This window comes from Alosa alosa, chromosome 2 (assembly GCF_017589495.1).
Source record: "Alosa alosa isolate M-15738 ecotype Scorff River chromosome 2, AALO_Geno_1.1, whole genome shotgun sequence".
Taxonomy (NCBI): Eukaryota; Metazoa; Chordata; class Actinopteri; order Clupeiformes; family Clupeidae; genus Alosa; species Alosa alosa.
Genome location: NC_063190.1, coordinates 4,593,474 through 4,618,343, shown reverse-complemented (window position 1 = coordinate 4,618,343; position 24,870 = coordinate 4,593,474). Strand labels below are relative to the sequence as shown.

Sequence of the window (24,870 nt, the reverse complement as noted above, 5' to 3'; positions counted from 1 at the left end):
AATTTCCCCCATTCATTCTCTATGGCGAGTCTAAAGGCTCTGGCATGGTCCTGCGTCACATTTGCGCGTGTCCAAGACGTGCGTCATTTTTGCCGTGGACGTGAAGCATACTCCAATTTCTGCTGTCCTGAATGCACGTTAAATTGTTAAGGTTAGCGCATGCGCACTACGAATGAACTGTGATACTCTGCCCCGCCAATGGGGGGCGGTACGTTGAGCCTGAAAGTAGGACACTCCCACCAAAGAAGAAGTTAAAAGCAGGAAGACAGTTCACATTTTAGCAGGTGTGCAGTGGTACTGTCAACATGTCGACCTATGAAGAAGAAGAAGAGGAGCTGTGTTGCATGTTGCTGTTGTTGGAAGAAGAGCAACGCATGAAGAAGAGAAGGTGGGATGTCGCGACCACTGAGCGAAGGAAGAGCCAGGAAGGAATGTTCAACACTTATGTGCAAAAGATCGCGGCTGTTAGATGAGGGAGAAGCACCACGAATACTTTCGCATGTCTGCTGAAAAGTTTGATGAGCTGGTTCGTCGCATCTCTCCATTTATCGTCCACCAGAACACTCACAGCACACCTGTTGGTATAGCTGAGACTGGCAGTCACTTTCGCTACCTGAGTGCGGGGAGCGTCACAGAAAGCAGTTGCAGCTGACTACATGCTGGGAACACGTGCAGTGGCGAAGCTGATTCCCGAGGTGTGTCAGGCCTTATGGAAAGGTCTCCAGCCGGAGTTCGTGCCATTTCCATCTGAAGCACAATGGGCTAACATTGCGGAGGATTTCTGGCGAATTTGGAATTTCCCTCTGTGTGTAGGTGCCATCGATGGCAAACATGTCCAGATTAAAGCCCCACCAAGCGCCCGGCAGTGATTATTTTAATTACAAGTGGACACATTCAATTGTTCTGATGGCTACATCGCGATGCTCATTATCGGCTTTACAATGGTGGATGTTGGTGCATATGGTCGGAAGGCGATGGTGGTGTCTTCAAAGAAAGTGAGTATGGAGCAAGGATCCTCGAGGGCACTTTGGGTCTACCACCTCCAGCCAAACTGCCTGGCACAGACACTCCAAGCCCCTACATGTTTGTGGCGGATGCTGCTTTTCCGCTGCATCTGAATTTGATGCGACCATACTCTGGTAAGTGCATTACAACTGCTTCATGATTTGTATATTCAACTGGATGCTGAAAAAGTCTATGGGTTTTAACACTAATGTTTTTTTATGTTATGTAGGCCATAACCTTCGAGCAGATCAGAGTGTGTACAACTATAAGCCACTCACAGGCTTTCGCCCGGATCATTGAAAACGCATTTGGAATCATGGCCTCACGATGGAGGATCCTGGGCAAGCCCATTGACTGCAGTGTAAACAATGCCACTCACATTGTTAAGGCATGTGTTGCTTTACACAATTTCCTTACACGTACGGATGTTTCAAACGGTCGTCGGTACAACCCACCCAACTACGCTGACACTGAGCGACCTGATGGACAGGTGCAGCCGGGAGAGTGGCGACAAGTTGTTACTGGTGACAACGGCCTCCTAGAGGCCGCGGCGACTTCGGTACAGCGAGAACGCAGCTCGAGCAGCAATGTTGGTGCGAGACAATGTTAAGACATTTTTCCAAACACAGCAAGGTGCAGTTGTAGGTGCAGGCAAGATAGAGTTGTGCGCAGAGGTCTCCTCAATTGATTGTAGCCTATATTGCCTTCACACCTGCCACACCAAAAAGTTGGCCTATGAAGCAAAAACCTGTAAATATGACGTGTCAATAAAAGTATAGAAGCAACTCTTTGTCTTCAGAACATGTTCATTATATGTCATATGATAACGCATTATGTCCGGGCCAGGCAAGAATGCACCGCGATCAACAAAGTGTTAATGGGGACTTTCGATGTTTTAGTTCAGCGTTGTTCAGGAATAGGTGATAATGACTGCACCTGCAGCCGGAGGTAGTCTGAGCTACATTTCCTTTATTATTATGATAACGCATTATGTCCGGGCCAGGCAAGAATGCACCTCGATCAACAAAGTGTTAATGGGGACTTTCGATGATGCTTTCTGGAACAGGTGGGAATTCACCTATCTTTTCATAATTATCCCACAGGCCTATGTTCTTTATAAACCGCCTAGCTTATTTGTTCTTTCACACGGACCAACACATGACAACGGATGTGAAATATAAACATGCTTTTAATAAAATAAATGTGAACAGTGCCATAATAAAAATGCTTTACAATATAAACGTCCAAAGTCCAAGGATGATTAAGCCTAGGCTATGCTAGGTCTACTGTTCTGCTGGCTCCAGCTGGCACTGCTCGAACCACTTTTGGACCAACAGCATCAGCTCTATCTTGCACTGTCCCCTTGTCACCAGTGGCATCCTCGACAGCGTCTTGCCAATGTCGTCTGTGAATGACTTCTCCTCATTCAACATGCTGGCATCGAGCCTCTCGAGACGCTTGGTTAATGCCACTTGCACTGCCGACATCGGTGGTTCCCGCCTGCGTTTCTTTCTGTGCGCTGTTGTGGCTGCGGCTGCAGGCTGACATGGGGATGAAGAAGCAGGAGCCGGCGAATCTGTGTCAGTGGACTGTGTCAGTGGACTTGACACTGGCTCTACATCGGCACCAGGAGAGGGAGGGATGGAGCTTGCAATCGAAAGACCGGGGTCGAGTGTGGTCTCGAGTGTGGTGTCGAGCGTGCTGGTGTCCAGGGTGACACTGTCGTTCTAAAAATAAAATACAAAAAAGCATGAGACAAAATATCTTAATAACTGACGATTTGTTGTATTCCAACATAATCAGACAGAGCCATGTAAACAAAGAAATAAACAGCCAAAGTTTTAAGAATTCGCTTACCAAAGGTGGCACGTTTGACTCCGTGTGGCGGTGTTTCACGCAACTGGATAACCAGCCAAGCTGTGCAAGGACAGGGGCTCTGCTGACACGGTCACCAGCACCACCACTCCTTCCTTTGGCCTTCTTTTTTGCTTTGACAAACTTGTCGCGCAAAACTTTCCATCGCTGGCGACATGCCTGTTCATCCTTCCCTAGCGTCTGTGCTATTTCTCTCCAGGAGTTCTGACACCGGAAAGTGTCCTTGTACTCCCGATATAAATTACAAAATATAGCTGCAAGCAGCAATGAGGGGGCCAAGCAGGCAGTTCAGCAGGCCAGATTTGCCATGTAACTCAAGGCCGTTGCATCAGACATATAGCATTAAGCTGTCACAGCAAGTTCAATGCCAAACAACCCAAGATTGGCTGAGTTACAAGTTCAAGTTTCACATCAAAACATAGCTGATTTTGTGGGGCTGAACCAGGGCTGAGTGTCGGCGCCCCCTCCCCCAGCCAGCCCACCGCCACAACCGCCCCTGCCCATCCCACCCCCCCACCCTTTGCACGCGCATTAGAATGAACTCGATAGAACTTGCTGTAATCAGTTTCACATCAAAAATAAAAGATCGACTGAGATATGATCACACTTGCTGTGATTTAAACATAGAGGTCAAAGATTGACGTCATAGGGTCATAGGGTCATGTGTTGAACTCGGCTTGACCCAAGGATTCCAATGATACCTCATTTTGACATTCGGGTCAACGAGTCAAAAGTTACGTCCGTGAACACACGTCCAAATTTGGCCTGTTGGTGGCGCTAGAGCGCTTGAGGTGCCGCCATGAAACTTGGTGAAATTAATTATTTGACTGTCCCGAATCAGTGTGCAAAATTGTATACCTTTTTACCAGACGGTTCTATGGGCTGCCATTGACTTCCATTGCAGAATAATGCACATCAGCAACTACTGGCCAAAATGCATTTTTGCCAATTACAGAGCCCCCTGGAGGTCAAAGGTCACCAAATTTCTTGAGCGTCCTCCCGATGGGGTCTGAGGTACATGTACTAAGTTTGGTTTTGATACATGAAAACTTTGCTGAGATATGAGCTCACTTCCTGTTTGACGGCTTCGCCATAAATTTCGATAGGCTGTTACAGACCAATGCTTTTGTCAATTGTTCCAGAAAGCAATGCACTAATAAGGCATGGTCTGAAGATGGTCTCTGCCAATTTTGGAGAGGATCCGCTGAAATTTGTGACCTCACGAAAACTTGTAATGTTTTGATTAAATCCAATATGGCGGCCGAATCAATTACGATGACATCACAAGTTGGCTTGGGTCGGCCTAAGGACCTCCAACAGTATTACCAGACACAACTAGTGCATTTTAATTCTAAGCACAACAGCAGCTACAGGCCAAAAGGCATGTTCCTAAATTACAGCGCCCCCTAGAGGTCAAAGGTCACCAGATTTTTTTGAGCGTCCCCCTGATTGGATCCTGAGTCCATGTACTTAGTTTGGTTATGATATATGAATGGGTTGCTGAGATATGATCTCACTTCCTGTTTGGCGGCTTCGCCGCAAATTTCGATTGGATATTACGGGTGAACGGTTATAGTTCCGAAGACAAAACACTACAACTTTTGTTAGGCTTGGTCTGAAGATCATGTATGTCAAGTTTGGTGACGATTGGACAAAATTTGTGACCTGTGAAGTTTTAGTTTCACTTTCACTAAAATCCAATATGGCGGAAAATCCATCATGGCGGAAAATTACGTCATAGGGTGCGTTTAACTCGGCCTGGTCCAAGGATTCCAATGGTACCTCATTTTCCAAAATCGGGCCAACAGGTCAAAAGTTACGTGCGTGAACGCACGTCCAACTTTGGCCTGTTGGTGGCGCTAGAGCCCTGGAGGTGCCAACATGAAACTTAATCATGGGACTGTCCCTAATCAGTGTGCCAAATTTCACAACTTTTCACCAGACGGTTCTATGGGCTGCCATTGACTTCAATGACAGAAGTGTAATAATAATAGGGAAGAAAACATAGAAACACAATGGGTGCCTTCGCAGCTTGGCCCCAATTAAAAAAAAAAATACCAGATGGTTGCCTTTGTTAAAGGAACCGTATGTAAAATTGTGGCCAAAACTGGTACTGCAATCACTTTCAAATTACTGTAGAGCAGTGTATCCCCTCCCCCTCCCCCCTGACTCAAGGTTGCCCACCCAGATGCCGAAACACTACTGACTTTGTGATTAGTAGATAGGTAGAGGGTGGTGCATCAGGCCAAAACACAACATGACATGACAAAACACATCAACATCAGTTGAGGGCTGCAACTTCACTTTTTAAATGACAATATCTTGGCCGGACTACTGTTGTCAGTGATATAAGTATTTGAAATGAACATGATTTCTTAATGTCTAGTGACATATCAGGGCCATTTTATGATTCATTGAAATACATGTCTTACATACGGTTCCTTTAATGACAAAGTCAACCGTTGACATCTAGCCTATAGGCCTATTTATAAGACGTTGCCGTTTTAAAATGGTTCTGACTACCAAAATGTAAATTGGTCTTGTGACAAGTTGTTGTGAGGTGGAGTGTTGTTGGCCCAATAGCGCTGTGCACGTCAAACAGTTGCTGGAACATGTCACGTGTTTAGGATTAGAGTCTCATGCATGCACGATTAACTACAATAAATTAAAAGGGAACACAATGACGACATGCATATTTCTACGAATTAATGTTTGAGATCTTCAAGATTTCATGTTTTGGACGAGTGCTAATTTTACACTCTAGGCTACTTTGACTCGAGAACGATTTCATTTCCAAGTTTTCCTAATAGGGCATTGTAGCAGCAATGAGGTTAATCAACTTTTTGATGAAAAATGTCAACACTAAAATCGAATACTACTCCAGATTTTCACCTTCACCGATGTCAATTCAGCAGTTTCTCGATTTCGGTAAGTACATAAACGCGCCCATCCAGCAATAGGCTTTCAGGATACAGCAAAGTTCTAGCCTCGTGTCTCGTGCAGTTTTACTCGAACAGTAGATTCAGTTCAAACGCTGAAGCTGTTAATTCATATCGTAGCCTAGGCTACTAGATACATAGCCTACATGTCTCTACGTGATAAGGGAGTTAATGTAACGAGTGGGTGGGAGTGGGAAAAAAATATTTTGAATATCTGACAAGTAGGCTAAACTCAAGCCTCAAGGTCGCCTGGCTCTCTGATTTCACGTATGAGGCACCGGACGAAAACAGAAACCTAATTTGGCACGAGCTCACGTTATTTTAAAGGTGAACTTACCAGCAGGCCTCAGCTAAAAGTGGCTTGAAGCTCGGCAGAAATTATTATTTTCATAATTTGTATGAAATGTTGTAGCCTATCCTTTTTTAACACCTGGCGCCGTCTGTATATTGTGCGTCATTCATTTGACATAGGAGTAAGTCCGCATAGCTCTGGAAAAAAATAAAAAGCCACCGACATCCAATCAAAAAATAGTATTCGTTGTATCCGGGTAAAATTCCAAAATAGGACATCCCTGCAACCACGTTGCTTACGTGCGCTTGTGTGGGGTTACACGTTTAAGATGTTAAAACTGCACCAATTCGTTTTATTCAGAACTTTGGTAAACCAGCCTATGGCACTTTAACAGTGTCTGTAAATCAGGCCTTTCTACGAACACTTGTAACGCTAGGCCTATTAGAGGGAGAGCCAGGGGCGCAGCTACCCATTTTTTTGAGGGGTATGCAACAACAATATTGGCGCCCCCTCAAAAAAAAAAAAAAAGAAAAAAGAAAGCAAAACAAAAGGCCAATAATTTACACTATTACTGTGCATTAGTGTCTATTGAATATGTTTTTAAAGAAATGCTGCCAATTTGATGTTTAACTTGATGTTATACTTGATAAGTATTGATAAATGGTGCATTGTCACTTTAAAAGAGTCTAAACGGTTCTCATAACGTCCTTTTGCCTATTGCTCACAATGGATAAGGCTGAGAGGAGAGCAGATAGCTAACACGTTCAGAAAAAGTCCTGTTTGCAAATTTGAGGGAAAGTCGGTAAAAGAGCTGTTTCACACAATTTGAGGGTGCTGAATTCAAATATTTTGTTTACCAAGCTCAATTTTGAGTTTTAAGCTTGCTAATTAGCATAATTAGCATAATTCACATACTTTTTGGTTTTGCCATCAGATATCATAGGAATTGCAAAAAATAAGGCATTAATATACTCTTTATGTATCATATATGTTGTAGGACAGGACAGGAATTACCCCAATGACCCTCAAGTAGCAAGTGAAAATAAGCTAAAATTAAAATATAAATTGAAATGTGCTTGCCTAGTTAAAACATCTCACTGCAGAAAAATGGAAGAATGTGCATGTTTGAGGAGTGCTGAAGAGTGCTATGGAGATTGCATTATTTGCAAAGAATTTAGACAAGATATCCTTTATAGTGCAACAAAAAGAAACATTCTCCAGTGCATCATTACTGCATATGATGCTGAAAGGAAAGTGGACCTAGGACAAATCCTCAGCTATGAACTGATTAATGTCCCTGTACTGTAGTTATTGCAGATAGTGATGGTTATTTGTGAAGTGGAAATAAGTCTATCCTCACAGGTGCTGTCTAGCAACGTGGAATGTCCAGTAGTGATCACTGCAAAAACTGCTCATTCAACACTGGTAATAGATGCTCAAGATCTAGTTACAGTATGTCTTTAGGACACCCATCTGACTACAGCACATTTAAGGGTATGCAGGAAAGTTTGTGAGAAACTTTCGTATTGTTATTTGGTATTTGTTATGTGTGCAAATGATAGCAAAACAGATAATGGTGTATAGGCCTATCTGATTAAGACCTGAGTGGTTGAAACATACTTATTAAATTACACAGGGAGCAAAGAAGACACTTTTTTCCCCTTTGCAACTGTCAAAGAAATCCCATAAACACGGGAAGGCCTAGGGTAGCCTAGATCAGATGGCCTAAAGATTAGCAGCATTAAGTGATTTGCATGCTGTAATTTGAACACTGACCTTGATCTAGCCTACTTTGGCTATTTAAAGGTAATTTATTGCCAAAACACCACACAATATAAATGAGCTATAACAAACAATAAAGGACTTAATCACACACAAACTACTATTTTGCTGACTGCAAAAATAATAATTATGTAGAAAGTTTAGACGTTTAAAACCCAGAATTGACCAAAATGACTCAATACACTTGGAGGAGGCCTGCGTACTTTCTTTTCCAGATATTTTAGGATTTGGATATTGTTTCAGTATTGAGTATCAAGATATTTATGGCAGGCATTGTATCGAAGTCATACTTTTTGATATTGTGACAACACTATGCCAGAGCCACTCTGTTTTCTAGATGTTGAGGATCAGAGGCTCTACCACTAACAAGTGATGCTGCTCAATGGCATATTAGAAGAGCACATTATCAAGCTCTAGTATGAAGGCAAGCACACATGGAGGCAGCCGTGGCCTACTGGTTAGCACTTTGGACTTGTAACCAGAGGGTTGCCGGTTCGAACCCCCGACCAGTAGGCACGGCTGAAGTGCCCTTGAGCAAGACACCTAGCCCCTCACTGCTCCCCAAGTGCCGCTGTTGTTGCAGGCAGCTCTCTGCGCCGGGATTAGTGTGTGCTTCACCTCACTGTGTGCTGAGTGTGTTTCACTAATTCACGGATTGGGATAAATGCAGAGACCAAATTTCCCTCGCGGGATCAAAAGAGTATATATACTTATATATATATCCAGTGTTACTGGAAGTAAAAAAAATTTTTACTTGTCGGTTGTTGCTGATGGTAGATGCAGTTCTGCATTAGACTTATTCCCGCTATTTAAGTTCATATGTACTGTAGGCTATATTCTTTGAGTTTGAAGTTGAAGGTTATCTGTGCATCTTGTTATTGTGATAAAATGCATTTAACATTCTTTGAGTTTGAAGTTGAAGGTTATCTGTGCATCTTGTTATTGTGATAAAATGCATTTAACACCACATGAGTGACACTATGTTAGCAATAAAAATTATGGTTGTGTTTTGATTAGAATTTCCGAGTTTATTACATGTTAACTGTAATCATGTTCCCATTAAATATGTTAATAAACTATAGTATGGCTTTTTTAATGCTCAAACATGTATTTAGAGAGCACTTTTATTTGGTTTTAGTGATTACTTTTGAAATCAACCCAATTTAGGGAAAAATAATCAAAAAAATCGCTATTTTATGTTAAAATGCTGATTATGCAGCTTAGATCTCAGAATTGAGCTTGGTAAACAAAATATTCAGAATCAGCACCCTAAAATTAGGTAAGAGGGGTGGTTTACCAACTTTTCCTCAAATTTGCTGTCAGAAGTTCTCTTCTGTGAAGCTGCACTCCCTCTATATAGCCTAGGCCTACTTTATGGCAAAATTATGTTTTATTTAGCCTATAAACCAGTGACGGTTCTAGGATTTTTCTGAAACAGGGGCCACAGAGGGGCCACATCATACACTGAGGGGCCAAGAACCGGTCAACATCCATGCACAGAAAAAAACACTTTCACTGCCAGTTTGCATACATTTAAATAAACAAACACACACACACACACACACACACACACACACACACACAGCATGTAAGCAACAACTACATCATATTTACACAAATGTTGTTTTCAACAATTATTTTTACAATGGTCTGATTTGGAATGGTCTTTGAAGGCACTGTCTTGCTTCCAGTTAGAAAAGCCTGATTCTGATTTGAAGACAGACAATGGGGAAATTGGAAGCGAAAAAATTACGGAAGGGGTAGCAAAACACTAAAGATGAAATACTCCAACCATTTGAAGCCTTTTTATCAGAAGTCATTTAGTGGCCTCTTCCTATTTCCATGCTGTATCTTGCGGAATACCTTTAGGAGAGGTTGCACAGAACCATCTGCTCTATAATGGGAAATGTCTGGAGAGAAAGAAAATGAAACAAGTTCGAGTAACTTAATTGTTATTAACTTTCATAATCCACTGTCAACTTTTTTACTTTTTGGCAAAATTATGTTTTATTTAGCCTATAAACCAGTGGCGGTTCTAGGATTTTTCTGAGACAGGGGCCACATCATACACTGAGGGGCCAAGAACTGGTCAACATCCATGCACAGAAAATCCCTTGTTCAGTAAGGTACCATAGAAATGAATAAAGACATAGTGACAGAGAGTTAAGACCTAGCAAATATAGTTAAGACATAGCACACCAAGGCCTTTGCAGGCTTTTGTAAGAAGCTGAATTCAATTACAACTCTTACTTGCTTGCATTAATAGCACTTTTGTTTAGGCTTTCAAAGTGTGTTTATGGAGTGTGATGTCGCTGCCTTTCTAAACAGGTTGGATAAACTTCATTATAGGCCTATAAAAGGAAGCAGCAGTGAACAGTGAATGGCAGCCAGTGTTAAGGCTTCAAAGACACTGTGTGTGAAGTGTAGGCACCACGTTTTAAGGTGCTGCATGAACTTAATAGCTTATCTTAAGTTCTGACTGCTTTCTTTTTTATTTAAAGCATAGTGAATGGAGGGGGTTGTCACCCTACCTGGCCTTGAAAGCTTTTACTTATGCTTTGTACTTTTACTTTCAGTACTTAAGTATGTTTTATAATAGGGCACTTGTCATACTTAAATACTGCAAATAATAGATACTTTAAGACTTTTACTTAAGTGGTATGCTTATAGATTACTTTTACTCGTCATTTTCTGATCAAATAATTGTACTTCTACTCAAGTGTGGGATTTGGATTTTATAAAACACTGAATGAGTGTCACTTTTCAGCAAGTAAAGCCATCCCCACTGCTCTTTCATTCATTCACAAAAAGTGTCTTGATTCAATATGAATGGGTTGTTGTACCATCCATAACCATTAAGTCAATGTGATTCTGCAGGTCGGGAGAATGCATGTGAGAAGACCTCCTACATGTTCCTGAGGAAGGAGCTCGTTGTCCGATTGGCCAACACCATGCGAGAGGTCACTCTGTTGCCAGAAAATCTGCTCAGTCAACCCTCTCTCAAACATGTGCAGAAGTGGTGAGTAGATGCGACATAGCCAGTGGAGAGACTGTGCAGAAGTGTAGTATATTAGAACTAGAAGTGTAGTATATTAGCATTATCTATTTAACCAGCCTGGTATTCTCCCGCCTAGCTGCCTAAAGCAGAGTTATCGGTGGCACGTGATTAGTAGACGGGCCAAGTGTATCACATCTCCAGCTTTAACAGCAATCTACATGCTGAACATGTACTCGTCCTGTGCCAGCTGTCGGGCCCCCTAGAGGGAAGAAACAGAAGAGTGACCTAGCTCTAAAGGTAGACAAGATGACCGCGGAGTTCAAGCGAATCCAATCTAGCTCTGCTCACCAATTTGCAGCCACCAGCACAGAGTGTACAGGGCAGCAGCGTTCTCGCTGAAACCCCATCAGCCTGGCAGGCTGAGCTACCACTGCCATCATTGTCACCAGCAGTCAAAGCCCAGGGCGAGGACGAACTTTCCATCAGGGCTTCAGAGAGCTTGGTGCTGGGTGAACCTAAGCCACATGAATCTGCCTCTCATGGCTCTCAGACCAGCTCCCAAGCCACAAGTCAGTACAGCGTACAGAGTATTCGACCATCAATAGTTCGTACAGAGTATTTGACCATAAATTCAGCCAGCTTTAAAGGCGGCATTAGCCCGTTTGGGACTGGATGCAGCACCAGCGGCCGTGCCTAGGCAGAATGCCTTCTTTAGAGGTTCCATGCAGCCCTCCACATTGGTAGTGCCACCCTCAGCCCCATATATTGAAAAGCTGCAGAGATGCTGGGTGGTCCACCTGGGCTAGCCTAGCTGCGGCTTTCCCATCTCCCCAGGGACTGCAGGGCACTAGCGGCCATGCAGGACGCATCCACCTATGGTCTTCAGAACATGCCGAACATAGAGCCGTCAATGACAGCCCTGGTTCTATCACCCAATGAAAACTTAACACCTTACGCCAGTTGCCCCCGTGCATAGTGACGTGTCAAGGATGACTTAATCGTAAGAAGCTATGACACGGCAGCACATATGGGATGCATTGGGAATTCAATGTCCCACCTGATGCTGGCCCTCGCCCAGACATTGCAAGGGGCAGACCAGACGTCGTCTCAGGAGCTGTGTGACACGTCACTCCAGGCCCTCGCCTACATGTCTAGAGAACTCGGTAGACTGATGGCATATTTAACCCTCGCTAGCCGCCAAATAAGGCTAGCCCACTTCCCACTGGCAGAGCCCGACAGAAGGGTACTTCACTCTCTCCCTGTCCTCCCCGGGGAGTTGTTTGGTCAGGCCGCACAGCAGGCCCTACAGTAGATAGAAGCGCTTAGGTAGTACAGGCAAGACAACAGTTTGCCAGTCTCCGCCAGGTGAGCCAGCTCAGGCACAGGGCTCCAACCTCAAGGGGGCCAGCGCCAGCACTTGCATTGTGGCCAGTTACCCACAAGGAGTCACAACGCACATATGGCTTTCGTCGCCCCACCACCTCCCGGACTCACGGCTCTGCACAGGACACCCGAACCTAGGCGCGTCGCCTCTCTAGAGACCAGAGGGGGCAGACAGGCAGACGATGACCGCATCACACCGGTGGGCGGCCATTTTTCCAGCCAGCAGCTCGAACGCTGGAAAGTGATAACACCAGACCCCTGGGTGCTAGCAACCCTGTCAAGGGGCTACAGCATCCAATTTCGATGCCGACCACTAAGATTCAGAGGGGTCAAGAACACCATCGTTTGCCACCCAGGGAAGGCCCTAGCCCTGAGACAAGAGATCAACGCTCTCTTAGAAAAAGGGGCCATTACACCAGTCGACAGGCAGACATAGGAAGGTGGGTTTATTCAACATATTTCATAATTCCCAAAAAAGACAGTGGTCTCCGCCCGATTCTAGACCTAAGACCTCTCGATACCCACCTCAAGGTCCTGAAATTCCATATGCTGTGCACTGTGGAAGTTCTCCAGAGCATTCAGGAGAGTGACTGGTTCACAACCATCGACCTGAAGAATGCGTACTTTCATGTCCCAATTGCACCACATCACAGGCAGTTCCTTCGGTTTGCCTTCAAGGGACAGGCGTACCAGTTCTGCGTCCTACCATTTGGCATAGCGCTAGCACCCTGTGTGTTCACCAGGTGTATAGCAGCAGCATTGGGACCATTGCAGGCACAGGGAATACGTATTCTACCCTACCTCGACGATTGGCTGACCTGCTCCCAGTCGGAGGCACAGGCCCGTATAGATGCTGCTGCAGTGGTTGCGCATATCTCAGAGCTGGGGCTCAAGATCAACCACCGGAAGAGCTCTTTGGTACCCAGTCAAGAGACCTTGTTCTTAGGCATGCAATTAGATTCGCGGACAATGAGGGCAACCCCCTCCCAGAGGATGGTTCACAATATCCGCCAGCTGACTGGCCACTCCAGAAGGGGCAGGTCACTAACTCTAAGGACATTCCAACAGTTGGTTGGCATGCTCACTGCTGCCTCTACCCTGGTCCCGCTGGGCCTCTTACCACTACTACCCACTTCAGAGGTGGCTGAACAACCTCCACCTTCATCCGGCACAGCACGGACACAGGCTAGTGAGGGTCACTGCTGCAGATGGCTCCTCTGCCCATAGACGGATGCTTCCCGGGAAGGATGGGGTGTGGCCTGGCAGTGTTGAACAGTCAAAGGCTGCTGGAGTCTGCTGCAGCGGCAGCAGCACATAAATGTGTTAGAACTACAGGCAGTATTGCTCGGCCTACAACACTTCCTCCCGGAAGTGGCAGGCCGACATGTACTGGTGAGGACCGACAATACAACAACGGTGTAGCCTACTACACCAACCGCCAGGGAGACACCAGTGCTTGGGAGTAGCAGCAGCTCTTGCTGTGGGCCCATCAACGCCTTTTGAGTCGGCAGGCTAGTTTGGTTTCCAAAGTTGCTGCGGCTACTGGACGGAGAACCCTGGGGCCTTCTAGTGAGGAAGGACCTGCTGTCACAGCTGGGTGGCCAGATCTGGCACCCGGATCCAGCTCGGCTGCAGCTCTGGGTTTGGCCGCTGAAGTGAACCAGCAGTGGTCAGCAATCCCTACCAACCATCCTGCAGTTCCTTCAGTCACTTTTTGACAGGGGACTTACATCTTCCACCATCAAGCTGTATACAGCTGCCATCTCAGCGCGGCATAGCAGAATTGAGGGGAGGACGGTAGGTTCCCATGCCTTGGTGACCCGTTTCCTGAAAGGCACTCCGGTTGAGACCCCCCCAACACCTCCCACCTCTGGCGGTCATCCAAAACTCTGTGGTTATATGCATAACCCTCGTTAACGCTTCCACAATGCACCTCAGGAAGGCGTCGCAGCCATTTGAGCAGAGGCGGTGCGTCAAGATGTTGGGTCATGTTGAATTTTATGCAAATGAAAGCAGTTAACGCGAGGCGACTATGGCGCCAATTAAAGTACATTTTCGGTAAACAAGTTTGCTCCTTTGCTCTAGTCTACTGGTCCTGAACAATAGCCTGCCAGAAATATTTGTTCCACCTGATAATCGTCTTGGTTTAATGAAAATATATTAAGTTATATAGTGGCTAAGCCATTAAGTTTAGAACAGGTTTGCCACTGCACCCTATCTAAAAGACCTTGTTGGTAACTTGAACCAAGACAGAAGGTGCTTTGGAGGAACATGTCAGTGATATTTGTGAGTGTTTCAATAAATATATTAAAATTCCTTGCAAAACTCCTTGCAATATTGGTTAACAGTATTATGTGTTAAGTAGGCTACCTCCACTTTAGTAGCCTACATTAGCTGGCATTGTGTAATTAGATAAAATAAAATGTTACACCATATATACTGCTCAAAAAAAAATTAAGGGGACACTTAAAGTTTTCCACAATTGTTAAAACACATTTTTTGAAACCTTCCACCCTTTTCTCCATTCTCAAAGTACATTCACAGAATTAAATAGAAAAAAGGGGGTCCAAGGCACTCTTCTTCAAAAATATAAAAAGCCTTTATTTAACTGGCTAAATCATCATAGAACGTTTAAAAACATAGGGAGAAGCAACCCACGCGTAGCGGCACAAGCAGCCTTCTTCAGGGTGTGCTTCACAGACAAACAATTTCCCCTTTTGTAGGCTAATTGGAAACACCTGAATGAAACATGCCAGAACAGTCCACTAGGTGGCTGGCTATAAATGTTCACATACAAAAAAGACAAAAAATGAAGACAAAAATAATCCACTAGGTGGCTATACATCGTAAATATAAGCCTCCAGAGAGAGTACAAGGTATAAAGAAAGAATATTACCAGTTAAGCCTAAGCAAATACATACAGAGAAAAGATGATCACAAAAAAGGACTGAAATCTATTTCTTCATTCAACCCAGGGTAAACTGTGGCCTGTAGATTGTATATGTAGAATGTTTCTCTTTGTAAAAGTAATTTTAATCGGTCACCACCCCGAATGTTATTTTTAATAGTTTCTAAACCCTCTACCATAAGGCCTTCTGGATTGCAGGTGTGCACATTTTGGAAGTGTTTTGCCATAGGGTAATCCAAATTAGCTTTTCTAATGGCGTTTTTGTGCTCACATACTCTATCTTTAAGGCGTCTCTTGGTTCGACCAATGTAAAAGCATCCACATTTGCATGATAGCCTATATACCACAAACGTAGTGTTGCAATTAATGAATGTTTTTATATTATGCATCTTGTTTGTCTTAAAATCACAGAATTGTTTGCATTCTTTAATGTTGGAACAATGATTGCAAGATCCACATCTGTAGGTACCTTTTAACTGTCTATGAAACCAAGTAACCTGGTTTTTTTAGCAGGGAGATGACTTGGTACTAGCCTATCACGTAGTGTGGGAGCCCTCCTAAAGCTGATTATTGGTGGTGCAGAAATCACTCTCGATGAGATTCCAATTTGAGTGTATTATACTTTTTATAGGATTAGCTAAAGAGCTGTATTTTGTAACAAAATATGCTTGTTTTTTTTTTCTTCAGAGGACCACCTTTTCTTTTTCTGGAGTAGCTCTGATCTAGGAATGGACTGAGCTTTCCTATAGGCATTTTGTATAGTTTCTGTGTGGTAGCCCCTTTGTAAAAATCGGTTGGACATTATTTTTGCTTGCACTTCATATTCATTATCAGTATCACAAATTTGTCTAAGACGTTGGAACTGGCCAAAAGGCATATTATTTTTAAGCCAATTTGGATGGAAGCTATCTCCTTTCAACATGGTGTTCCTATCTGTAGTTTTACGATATACAGTAGTATGGAGCTTACCATCATTGCCACTAGAAATGGTTAGATCTAAAAATGAGAAATGGTTAGATCTAAAAAATTAATGGTAGTTTTGGTATATTTCTATACACAATTTTACATTCCTGTTATTGTTGTTCAGATGATCATAAAACAGCAACAGTTCTTCATAAGAACCACCCCATATCAAAATAATATCATCAATATACCTCCCCCACCATTTTATCTTGTCACTGTATTTGTTTGAATAGACAAAATCCCTCTCCCATAAACCTAAAAACAGGTTAGCATAGTTAGGGGCAAAGCACGCACCCATTTCTTGTACTCCTGAACCTGAATGTACAAAAGGTCTTGGAAAAGGAAAACATTGTTTTTTAATGTCCATTCGGTGAGCTGGATAATAAATTCAGAGGGAGGCAAAGAGTCTGTAGGCCTATTCTTCAGAAAATGCTGTAGGGCTTTCAGTCCATCGTCATGAGCAATATTAGTGTAAAGAGACTTCACATCTAACGTGACTAAAAACAGTTGTCTGGAACATTCAAATCACTTCAACCTTCAACCTTCAACACATGAGTAGTATCTTGTATGTAGGAAGGAAGCTGTTGAGCCAGCGGCTTAATGTGAAAGTCATGAATTGCGAGGCTGGCTCTGTAAGAGATCCATTGGACGATATGATAGGTCTGCCAGGAGGAGATACAAGAGACTTATGAACCTTAGGGAGCATGTAGAAGGTGGGTTTTCTCAGATGTTGACATAAAAGGAAACTATGTTCCTGTTTTGAAATCCATCCAATGTCCTTAGCTGTGAGCAACAGTTTTTTCAAGCGCTCTTTTGTGTTGTCAATTGGATTGGATAACAGCCGTTGATAATAGTCTTGATTGTTCAATTGCTGTAAGGCTTCTTCAACATATTTGTCTTTGTCCAATATCACGACAGCTCCCCCTTTGTCTGCTGGTTTGATAATTATGGATTTATTCTTTGCCAAGTAATCTATGGCCAGCTTTTGAGTTTTGGTCAAATTTTCTCTTATTTTTTGGTTTGATGATTGGAACAGTCTTTAAATGTCGAAGTCCACCTTTTTTGTAAAAGCAGTCAGCGTCACATTTGAAACTGGAAGCATTAAGTATGATTTCGGTCTAAAGGGAGATCTTTTGGCTGTGTTCTCATTTATCTGATTGTATTGGTGATGCCAAACTTTGAGATGAAGACTGCGGTAGAATCTAAATAGATCCATCTTGGTATTGAACTCATTTGTATGGTAAGTGGGAGAGAAAGAAAGTCCCTTAGACAACACACTAACAAAGTCAGAGTCTAGAGAAAGACTCAAAATTGTTTGTCTGTGAAGCACACCCTGAAGAAGGCTGCTTGTGTCGCTACGCGTGGGTTGCTTCTCCCTATGTTTTTAAACGTTCTATGATGAATTAGCCAGTTAAATAAAGGCTTTTTATATTTTTGAAGAAGAGTGCCTTGGACCCCCTTTTTTCTATTTACTACTGGATTCCCGAACCCAAAGAGCACCTTCAAATTTCTGATTGGAACTTCCTGAGCACCCTGGACCTCTTTGTCTTTTCAAGATACATTCACAGAATGTCTGACAGTTCTTGCAAAATAAAACACTCGCCTCAAAAGTTTTACTTGTGCTCAGAACCAAACAGTGTCAGAGTACCGATCCAGTGTATGATTGAAGTGTTCCCTAAATTTCTTTGAGCAGTATAATTTAGCCTACTACACGCCCACAAGCGGCAACGGGGAGAGGGCTAGGCGTCTGCAAGCGTATTCACGCTGCAATAATGGACACGTACCGAAGTGTTTACAACTCAACTACCTTGTGACTAGGAAGGTGTCTTAACAGGGCAGTAGCATTAATTTAAAAGGGGTGATAATACAAGTTATTAAACTCACTTTAAACTAATAGTTGAAGGCTTTTGGTAAAAAGTGCATTTATTACGGAAGATCTTATCTATATGTATTACTATTTATTGATTTGTATGTTATTTCATTTAGTCTTTTTATTATTCTATTTTGAACCATGGGTTGCACAGTGCTTCTCAAGTGTGTTTCTGTGTCTTCTTCCCCTCAGGTATATGCAGAGTTTTGAGGAGCTGCTAGAATTTGAAGCCCGAAGCCCAGAGAGTGGTCGTACACTGAATGAGTGTGTGAATTACATATGCATATATATCTTTAATCATGCTTCTGAGGTAATAACACAAATGTACTAAGTAATTTATTAAGGTGGAGTCCGCAATTATAACCATATATATATATATTTTTTTTAAATAAATTGCTTGTTATGGTCCTCTAGCTGTCCATTCAGAATTTACACTGTGCTTGTAAGCCGTCCTGCTTCTGTAAGAGGTAAACAAAGACAGTGGGTCTGTTCAAAACAGAAGACAGCTGCCTGCTGCCTCCCTCCCTATATAGAGAGCTGTCTCACTAGACATGACTTTGGATTAAATGCATCTTTTAAAAATGAGCGTAGCACTCTAGAATCTTTGGTTAACACTACTGTATGTTATAACGTTAGCAAAGGCTGGGCATTAAACTAAATTAGCTTACGTTACCGTATAAATTAGTTTTACAGCCGGCAGATATATCAGACCAGACGCTATTAATGGTTACAGCAATGGCATAATCAGATAGTAAATTGTTTATTTCTCCTCTCAAATCTGCAAATCTAAGCAAAATAATGTCACAAAAATTACATTTTAAACAGATTCAGCAGCCATTACTGAAAACTCACTTGCTGCTTTGCTCCCCAGTTAGATATCTTAAAAGGCAGCAGTTTTACCCGTTTCGAACAGACCCCGTGGCTCAAAAAGGTGCTTCAGGGGCACTGAAAGGTTGAAATATGATTGGTTGTTGACCTCAAATATCAACAACCTTTCACAAAGCTGAAATTGAATGGTGGACTGTATCTTTAACTTTAATTTTCAGCTTTCTGGACACCCTTAATAAGATACGCAATCGGCACAATGATGTAGTGCCCACAGTGGCCCAGGGGGTGATCGAGTACAAGGATAAGTATGGCTTTGACCCCTTCATCAGCAGCAACGTACAGTACTTCCTGGATCGTTTCTATACCAACCGAATATCCTTCCGCATGCTTATTAACCAGCATAGTGGGTGAATTTTAACATACATTTTGTATTCTGTTTGCCCAGCTATAAACATATGTGGGTTGCTGTGTACCTCCATCTAACCATCTAGAGTTAAAAGAGAATTCCAGCTATTTTTTATATAGATCTCTGTTTATCGAGGTAACTGAATGTTCCCTCACAATGTTTTTGCGTTCCCTTTCAATCATTTCTGCATTCCCACTGAGTGATTTTGCGTTCCCTCCCAATAGTTTTGCATTCCCTTGGAAAAAAACTATTGCAAGGGAATGCAACATTATTGTGAGGGAATGTAAAACTATTGAGAGGGAACACAAAACTTATTGCGAGGGGACCCAAAACTATTGCAAGGGAATGCAAAAATATTGCGAGGGAACACAACAATATTGCAAGAAAACGCAATAGTATTGCAAGGGAACGTAAAACTATTGCTCTAAATAAATCCCCCTTCGCAGGCTCTGTATGATCTGGTCTTACTTCTTCTATGAATGTTGCTCATTGTGAAATCCATATAAAATTGATACTGTCAGTTTCCCCCTTATGGAATGTACAACTTTTGACTAAACACTGACAACTATTGATTGGACACATTTGTATACCCTTACAATATAGTAGTGTTTATGGCATGCAATCAGAAATGAGCTCATTTGTCCTTGTTTAACCATTGTTGTTTAAAATGTGATATCCTATGGCAGCACTCCTCTTCGGTGATGCCACTGCCCATCCCAAACATATAGGAGGCATTGACCCTGCCTGCAACGTGCCTGAAGTGGTGAGAGGTAACTGGATTACACTGACAGTGTCTTGTGTGTGCTTGAGCAATAGGGCACGAGTTAGAGTGGGGCTGCGGAAGGATGCAGCCTACTCACGGCTGTGATTCGACCATAGGCACAAGGCTTGAGGCCAAGTTTAAAGTTTAAAAATCAAGTTGAAAATTATATGATGCTGGTACAGAAAACATACCTACACATGCACTAATGGGATGTTAATATTTTACGTCCACATTACATTGCATACAGTTAATATTCTATTATGTAAGCGTGTATTCCCTTGGATCCTTATTCATGGCCTTGAACTTGCCAGATGCATACGACACAGCCAAGATGCTCTGTGAGCAATACTACATGATGGCGCCAGATCTTGTCATTCAGGAATTCAACAGTGAGTGTAAGGAATTGGATTTTCTGTTTTGCATTCATTGTATCTCTTCATTTGATGTTTTGGATCTCCTACATTCCTTACAACTCTCCAAACCTCAGTGCTGGACTCATAATGACCACTTCTGTGTCCCCTAGCTAAATCCAAAGAAAAGCCTATCCAGGTGGTGTATGTTCCCTCACATCTCTTCCACATGCTCTTTGAACTGTTTAAGGTATGATAAACCATTTCCAACAAGAGACAACGCTACCTCTATTGATCTTGAATAGGCTAGTTCTTCTATGTGTTGTCATGTTGTTTTGTGTGATGTACCTTGGTTGATGTGTTTGATTCTGTGGAAAGAATTCCATGAGAGCCACAGTGGAGCTGCATGAGGACAATGACAAAGGGCTTCCTCCAGTCACAGCTTTGGTGACCCTTGGAAAAGAGGACCTTTCAATAAAGGTTAGTACGTAGAAGGGAGAGGTTTTGAAGGGTTAGTGTTAATGATGCCACTTATTCAAATCATTTGACAATTTTAAATATTTATGCAAATCCACAAGTAAAAGTCCATATGGCTACAGTCTCTCTCTCTCTCTCTCTCTCTCATTCTCTCTCAAGATCAGTGATATGGGTGGTGGAGTGCCTCTCAGGAAAATGGACAGGCTCTTTAACTACATGTATTCAACTGCACCTGCGCCGAGTCTGGACTCCTCACAGTCTGCAGTCCCTCTGGTAGCTAGATTTCATACTGACATGATTCATGATCATGATCTATGATCACAAGGTTGGGGACATTTCTGAATGTATAATTCTGACCTCCACCTCTGTGTTTGTGTGTGTGAATGATTGATGGAGAATGATTTTTTCTTTCAGTTGAATACACTTTTATTGTAATTATATTTTTTTAGGCAGGATTTGGCTATGGTTTGCCCATTTCCAGGCTGTATGCACGCTACTTCCAAGGAGACCTCAACTTATACTCAATGGAAGGAGTGGGGACTGATGCAGTCATTTACCTAAAGGTTTAAAATATCACATATTGTTTGTTACATATTATTAGAAGTGTTACAATACAAAATATAATTTGTTTATGACTAGTAGGCATCTAGTAGGCATAAAATGTTAGCATTGTATTTCTATCCTTACTGTTGGTTGTTTTTCTAATGGTCGTCTGTCCATTATTATGATGTAATTAATCCACAGGCCCTGTCAAGTGAGTCCTTTGAACGTCTTCCGGTCTTCAACAAGTCAGCCTGGCGGCACTACCAGACAGGCCCTGAAGCAGATGACTGGAGCAACCCGAGCAGTGACCCTCACAAGTACAAATCAAACCGATAAACTTTACCAGGCAGCAGAGATTGTGTTAGCATTTATTCATTTATTTATTTTTGTGATTGAAATGTGCACTGCCAGTTTGTTACACAAAGGGCTTGGAGGGCCGCATACGTCTCCATGGTGTCATATCCAGCAGAGTCCGTAAAGAAGCTTGCTGAATGCAGGAACACAACTTAAGCTGTCTAAACAGAATGATGATCATAGAATGTAGCAATGAACTATATGCCTGCAACAACAGAAAATAATGGAAATGTTTGTTTACTTATATTTGTTTACATACTATTTTACTGATGCTGGTGGAAGTACATCCTAGGCTTTTTTTGGTTTGTCTCACTTTTTTTTCTTTCTTTTTTTGTGAACACAGCACACGTGGATGTAAAGGTGGAGATTTAAATCTGTTATGCCAAAGTTTTAGAGGCTTCATGAAGTTTACACTAATTTAACAATGGCTGTGTCAGTCAAAAATATGGATATGTTACTGAGGTTGTTGTATTGCACTTTAAACATTCTTAGGCACATAAACTATTATGTTGACATGTGTATGTGTTATATACAGTACACATCATGTGTATAGCGTTTAATATCTAATGCTGCTGTTGTGTTTTTCAGCACAATATGCAGTTTACATTATCTGCCTCCTTTGTGCTGTTTTTGATGCATGGATGTGATCATGGATATTTGTGATTGTCAAAGTTTTGACTGCATTATTTGGATTAGATTGACGATTAGATTGACGCTCCTGAACATCCTCCAACTGAGTATTTCACTTTTTATTATATTTTACATTTACAGTCATTCATCCTTAGTGCAGGGGTGTACGGATACTCTTGAAATAAGATAAACATCATCATTAGGATATTTGCAGTGTATAGGAGCAGTGTAGTAATATACTGTATACTGTATTTCAATAGAGACTGCATGAGATCTGTCTGAAACATTTTTGACAGTTTCTCTTTCAGTTCTGCATTCTCTTGTCATGGCTTCTGTCGTCATGGTGTTTCTCCATAGTACTTCCCGTTTATTAAAGGTTTTGGACAGCATGTGAAGCACCTACACCACCTCTCTTGCCAGTTTGGATTATATTCATAAGACTGAAATTTGCTGATGCTGTCTCGTTGAGAACAGTAGCACTACTGCCTTCTGCTAACCATATCTCAGTACCAAAAATGTTAGATCTATCGAGCCTCACCCTCGTCTCGCAATATTATCCAAAGTGAAACCAAATTCCAGTATCTGCATTCTGAGTCAGATACACATGATTATTTGGGAGGAATCGAAAGATATGGTGACCCTCTGCATCATATCAGAGTACAGTACATTGGACCAGTACACAGTACATTGGACCATTGAGCAGACACACAGGCAGACCGACAGACCTGATTATAAAAGGCAGGTGCACCGAAAACGGCCAGCAGAAGAGAAAAGAAAACAACATGTGACAGTGCTTCTCTCTTACAAAGCTTTATTACTCACACCAAAGGGTCGAAATGTTACAATAGAAAATTCAAAGAATAAAGCCTAAAGCAGGACACACACTTTTCTTAAGTCACATAGGACATAGCAACTCACATGACCTCACATAATTGCTCATGATGATGTGCTCATACAGCAGGCTACTTCTCGCTCACACTGCTCACACTGCAAGCATGCACCAACAAAAAATTCTGACGTGCCGGAGCTGGATTGTCTAGGCTTTGTGAACCTGCTCAAACCGCAAATCAGATTAAAGGGGAATTCGGTCCGATTCTAAAGGTTGTTGGGCCAAAATAATGCAGTGTAAAATTAACACATATTAAAATAACATAATAATCAATGTGCACTGTACACTGTAGCTAACATATTGAGTTTTTCTCTTCTCATTTTGGTGTGAAAAAACAATCTAGCTTATATACATTTATTATGTAAGTAATTGAAAATGCATTATTTAAAAGAACAAGAAAAAACACACAAAATGGCCATATGACTGCAACATCACCAACTGAATAAAAGAACCAAGCCAGCCAAACCAAAAAATGAAAATACCATCAAATGCAGCTCAGTTACAAATATGGTTATAGTTATATCGTGTTCTATACATAACATATACAGTAATGATCAATTACACACAAATAAGCTTATAGAGTATCATCTTTCTCACCAAGCATGAAGGTAACAATATTTATATAATGTGTGTCTTTGTTCTACAGACAAACTACAATTTGTAAAAGTCAACACTCACCTGTAGCTGTAGATCTTTAGAGTGTCTCTGAAGGGCTGCCTCCTTGACTCGAGACTGATGCTTTTTATGCTACTGGGAGCCTGAGTCAGCAAAGCACGTGGTTCCAGTGTGAGGGACATTTTTATCTATCTAGTAATTTGTAATGACATTCTGTGTACTTGTATATCGGTACCGGTGTAGTTTTCCAAAAAAAATGAATTACATCCAGGACCAAAATTTTTTTCAAGCAATGGCTTCATTCACGGAATCCCCCACACCACCTTCCAGGACTGGAGGAAGGGCAAGTATGGCCACTTGCCCCACACCAACCGGGCCCTCATGCCGGAGGAGGAGGAGGCGTTGGTGGGCTACATTTTCTGGATGGCGGCCCACAGGTTCCCCATCACCCGCTCAGTGGCCTTGTTATTGGCCACTGAGATCTGCAAGGCGTCGGGACGGACTTCACCATTGGTGAACATGGAGAAGGGCCTGAGCAAGATGTGGTGGACTCGCTTCCGAGCTCGCCACCCCACCGTGGCCTCGCGGAGGCCTGATCCCCTGGATAGGGAGAGGGTCCATGGGGCCACGGTGGCACGGGTGGACGAGCTGTTCCACATCTGCCAGGCCCTTTACCAGCAGCATTGGTTCGGCGGGACCCCAGCCCAGATATACAACTGCGACGAGACGGGCTTTGGAGACAAGGGCCACTCCAGGCAGCGTGTCCTGTGCCGTAAAGGTCTACGCGCAGCAGGTGACCACCAGGGACCACTTTGCTACATTTACCTCAGTAAAAACATTAAAATCAGTGGTGGCATGGCGTTGTTCCACTACGGGGTAAACATTGTTGTATGGGGTAAAGCCTCAGACTTTGTCTTTCCATTATCCAGGCTCAATGACGAAGAACAAAACCAAAGTCATTCATGAAAAAAAAAATGCCCAAAACATTCTCCGAAGGCTT

General features: G+C 42.6%; 1 protein-coding gene across 4 annotated transcripts; it reads left to right on the top strand.

Moving 5' to 3' along the window:
* The first annotated feature begins 5,322 nt into the window (after positions 1 to 5,322).
* LOC125310649 (pyruvate dehydrogenase (acetyl-transferring) kinase isozyme 3, mitochondrial-like) lies at positions 5,323 to 24,102 on the top strand. 4 transcript variants are annotated; one of them, XM_048268273.1, is made up of 12 exons: positions 5,323 to 5,808; positions 10,771 to 10,912; positions 18,208 to 18,279; positions 19,062 to 19,246; positions 19,936 to 20,019; positions 20,324 to 20,407; positions 20,536 to 20,612; positions 20,741 to 20,842; positions 20,999 to 21,112; positions 21,289 to 21,402; positions 21,584 to 21,699; positions 23,902 to 24,102. In XM_048268273.1, exons 1-12 carry the CDS (start codon positions 5,706 to 5,708, stop codon positions 23,951 to 23,953), a joined length of 1,245 nt encoding a protein of 414 aa, XP_048124230.1. In that variant the 5' UTR covers positions 5,323 to 5,705; the 3' UTR covers positions 23,954 to 24,102. The 4 variants fall into 4 exon arrangements, with proteins under 4 accessions (XP_048124230.1, XP_048124238.1, XP_048124254.1 ...); XM_048268281.1 differs by having other exon boundaries at positions 20,324 to 20,401; positions 23,902 to 24,023; XM_048268297.1 differs by lacking the exon at positions 23,902 to 24,102 and having other exon boundaries at positions 5,330 to 5,808; positions 20,324 to 20,401; positions 21,584 to 22,773.
* Positions 24,103 to 24,870: the final 768 nt, after the last annotated feature.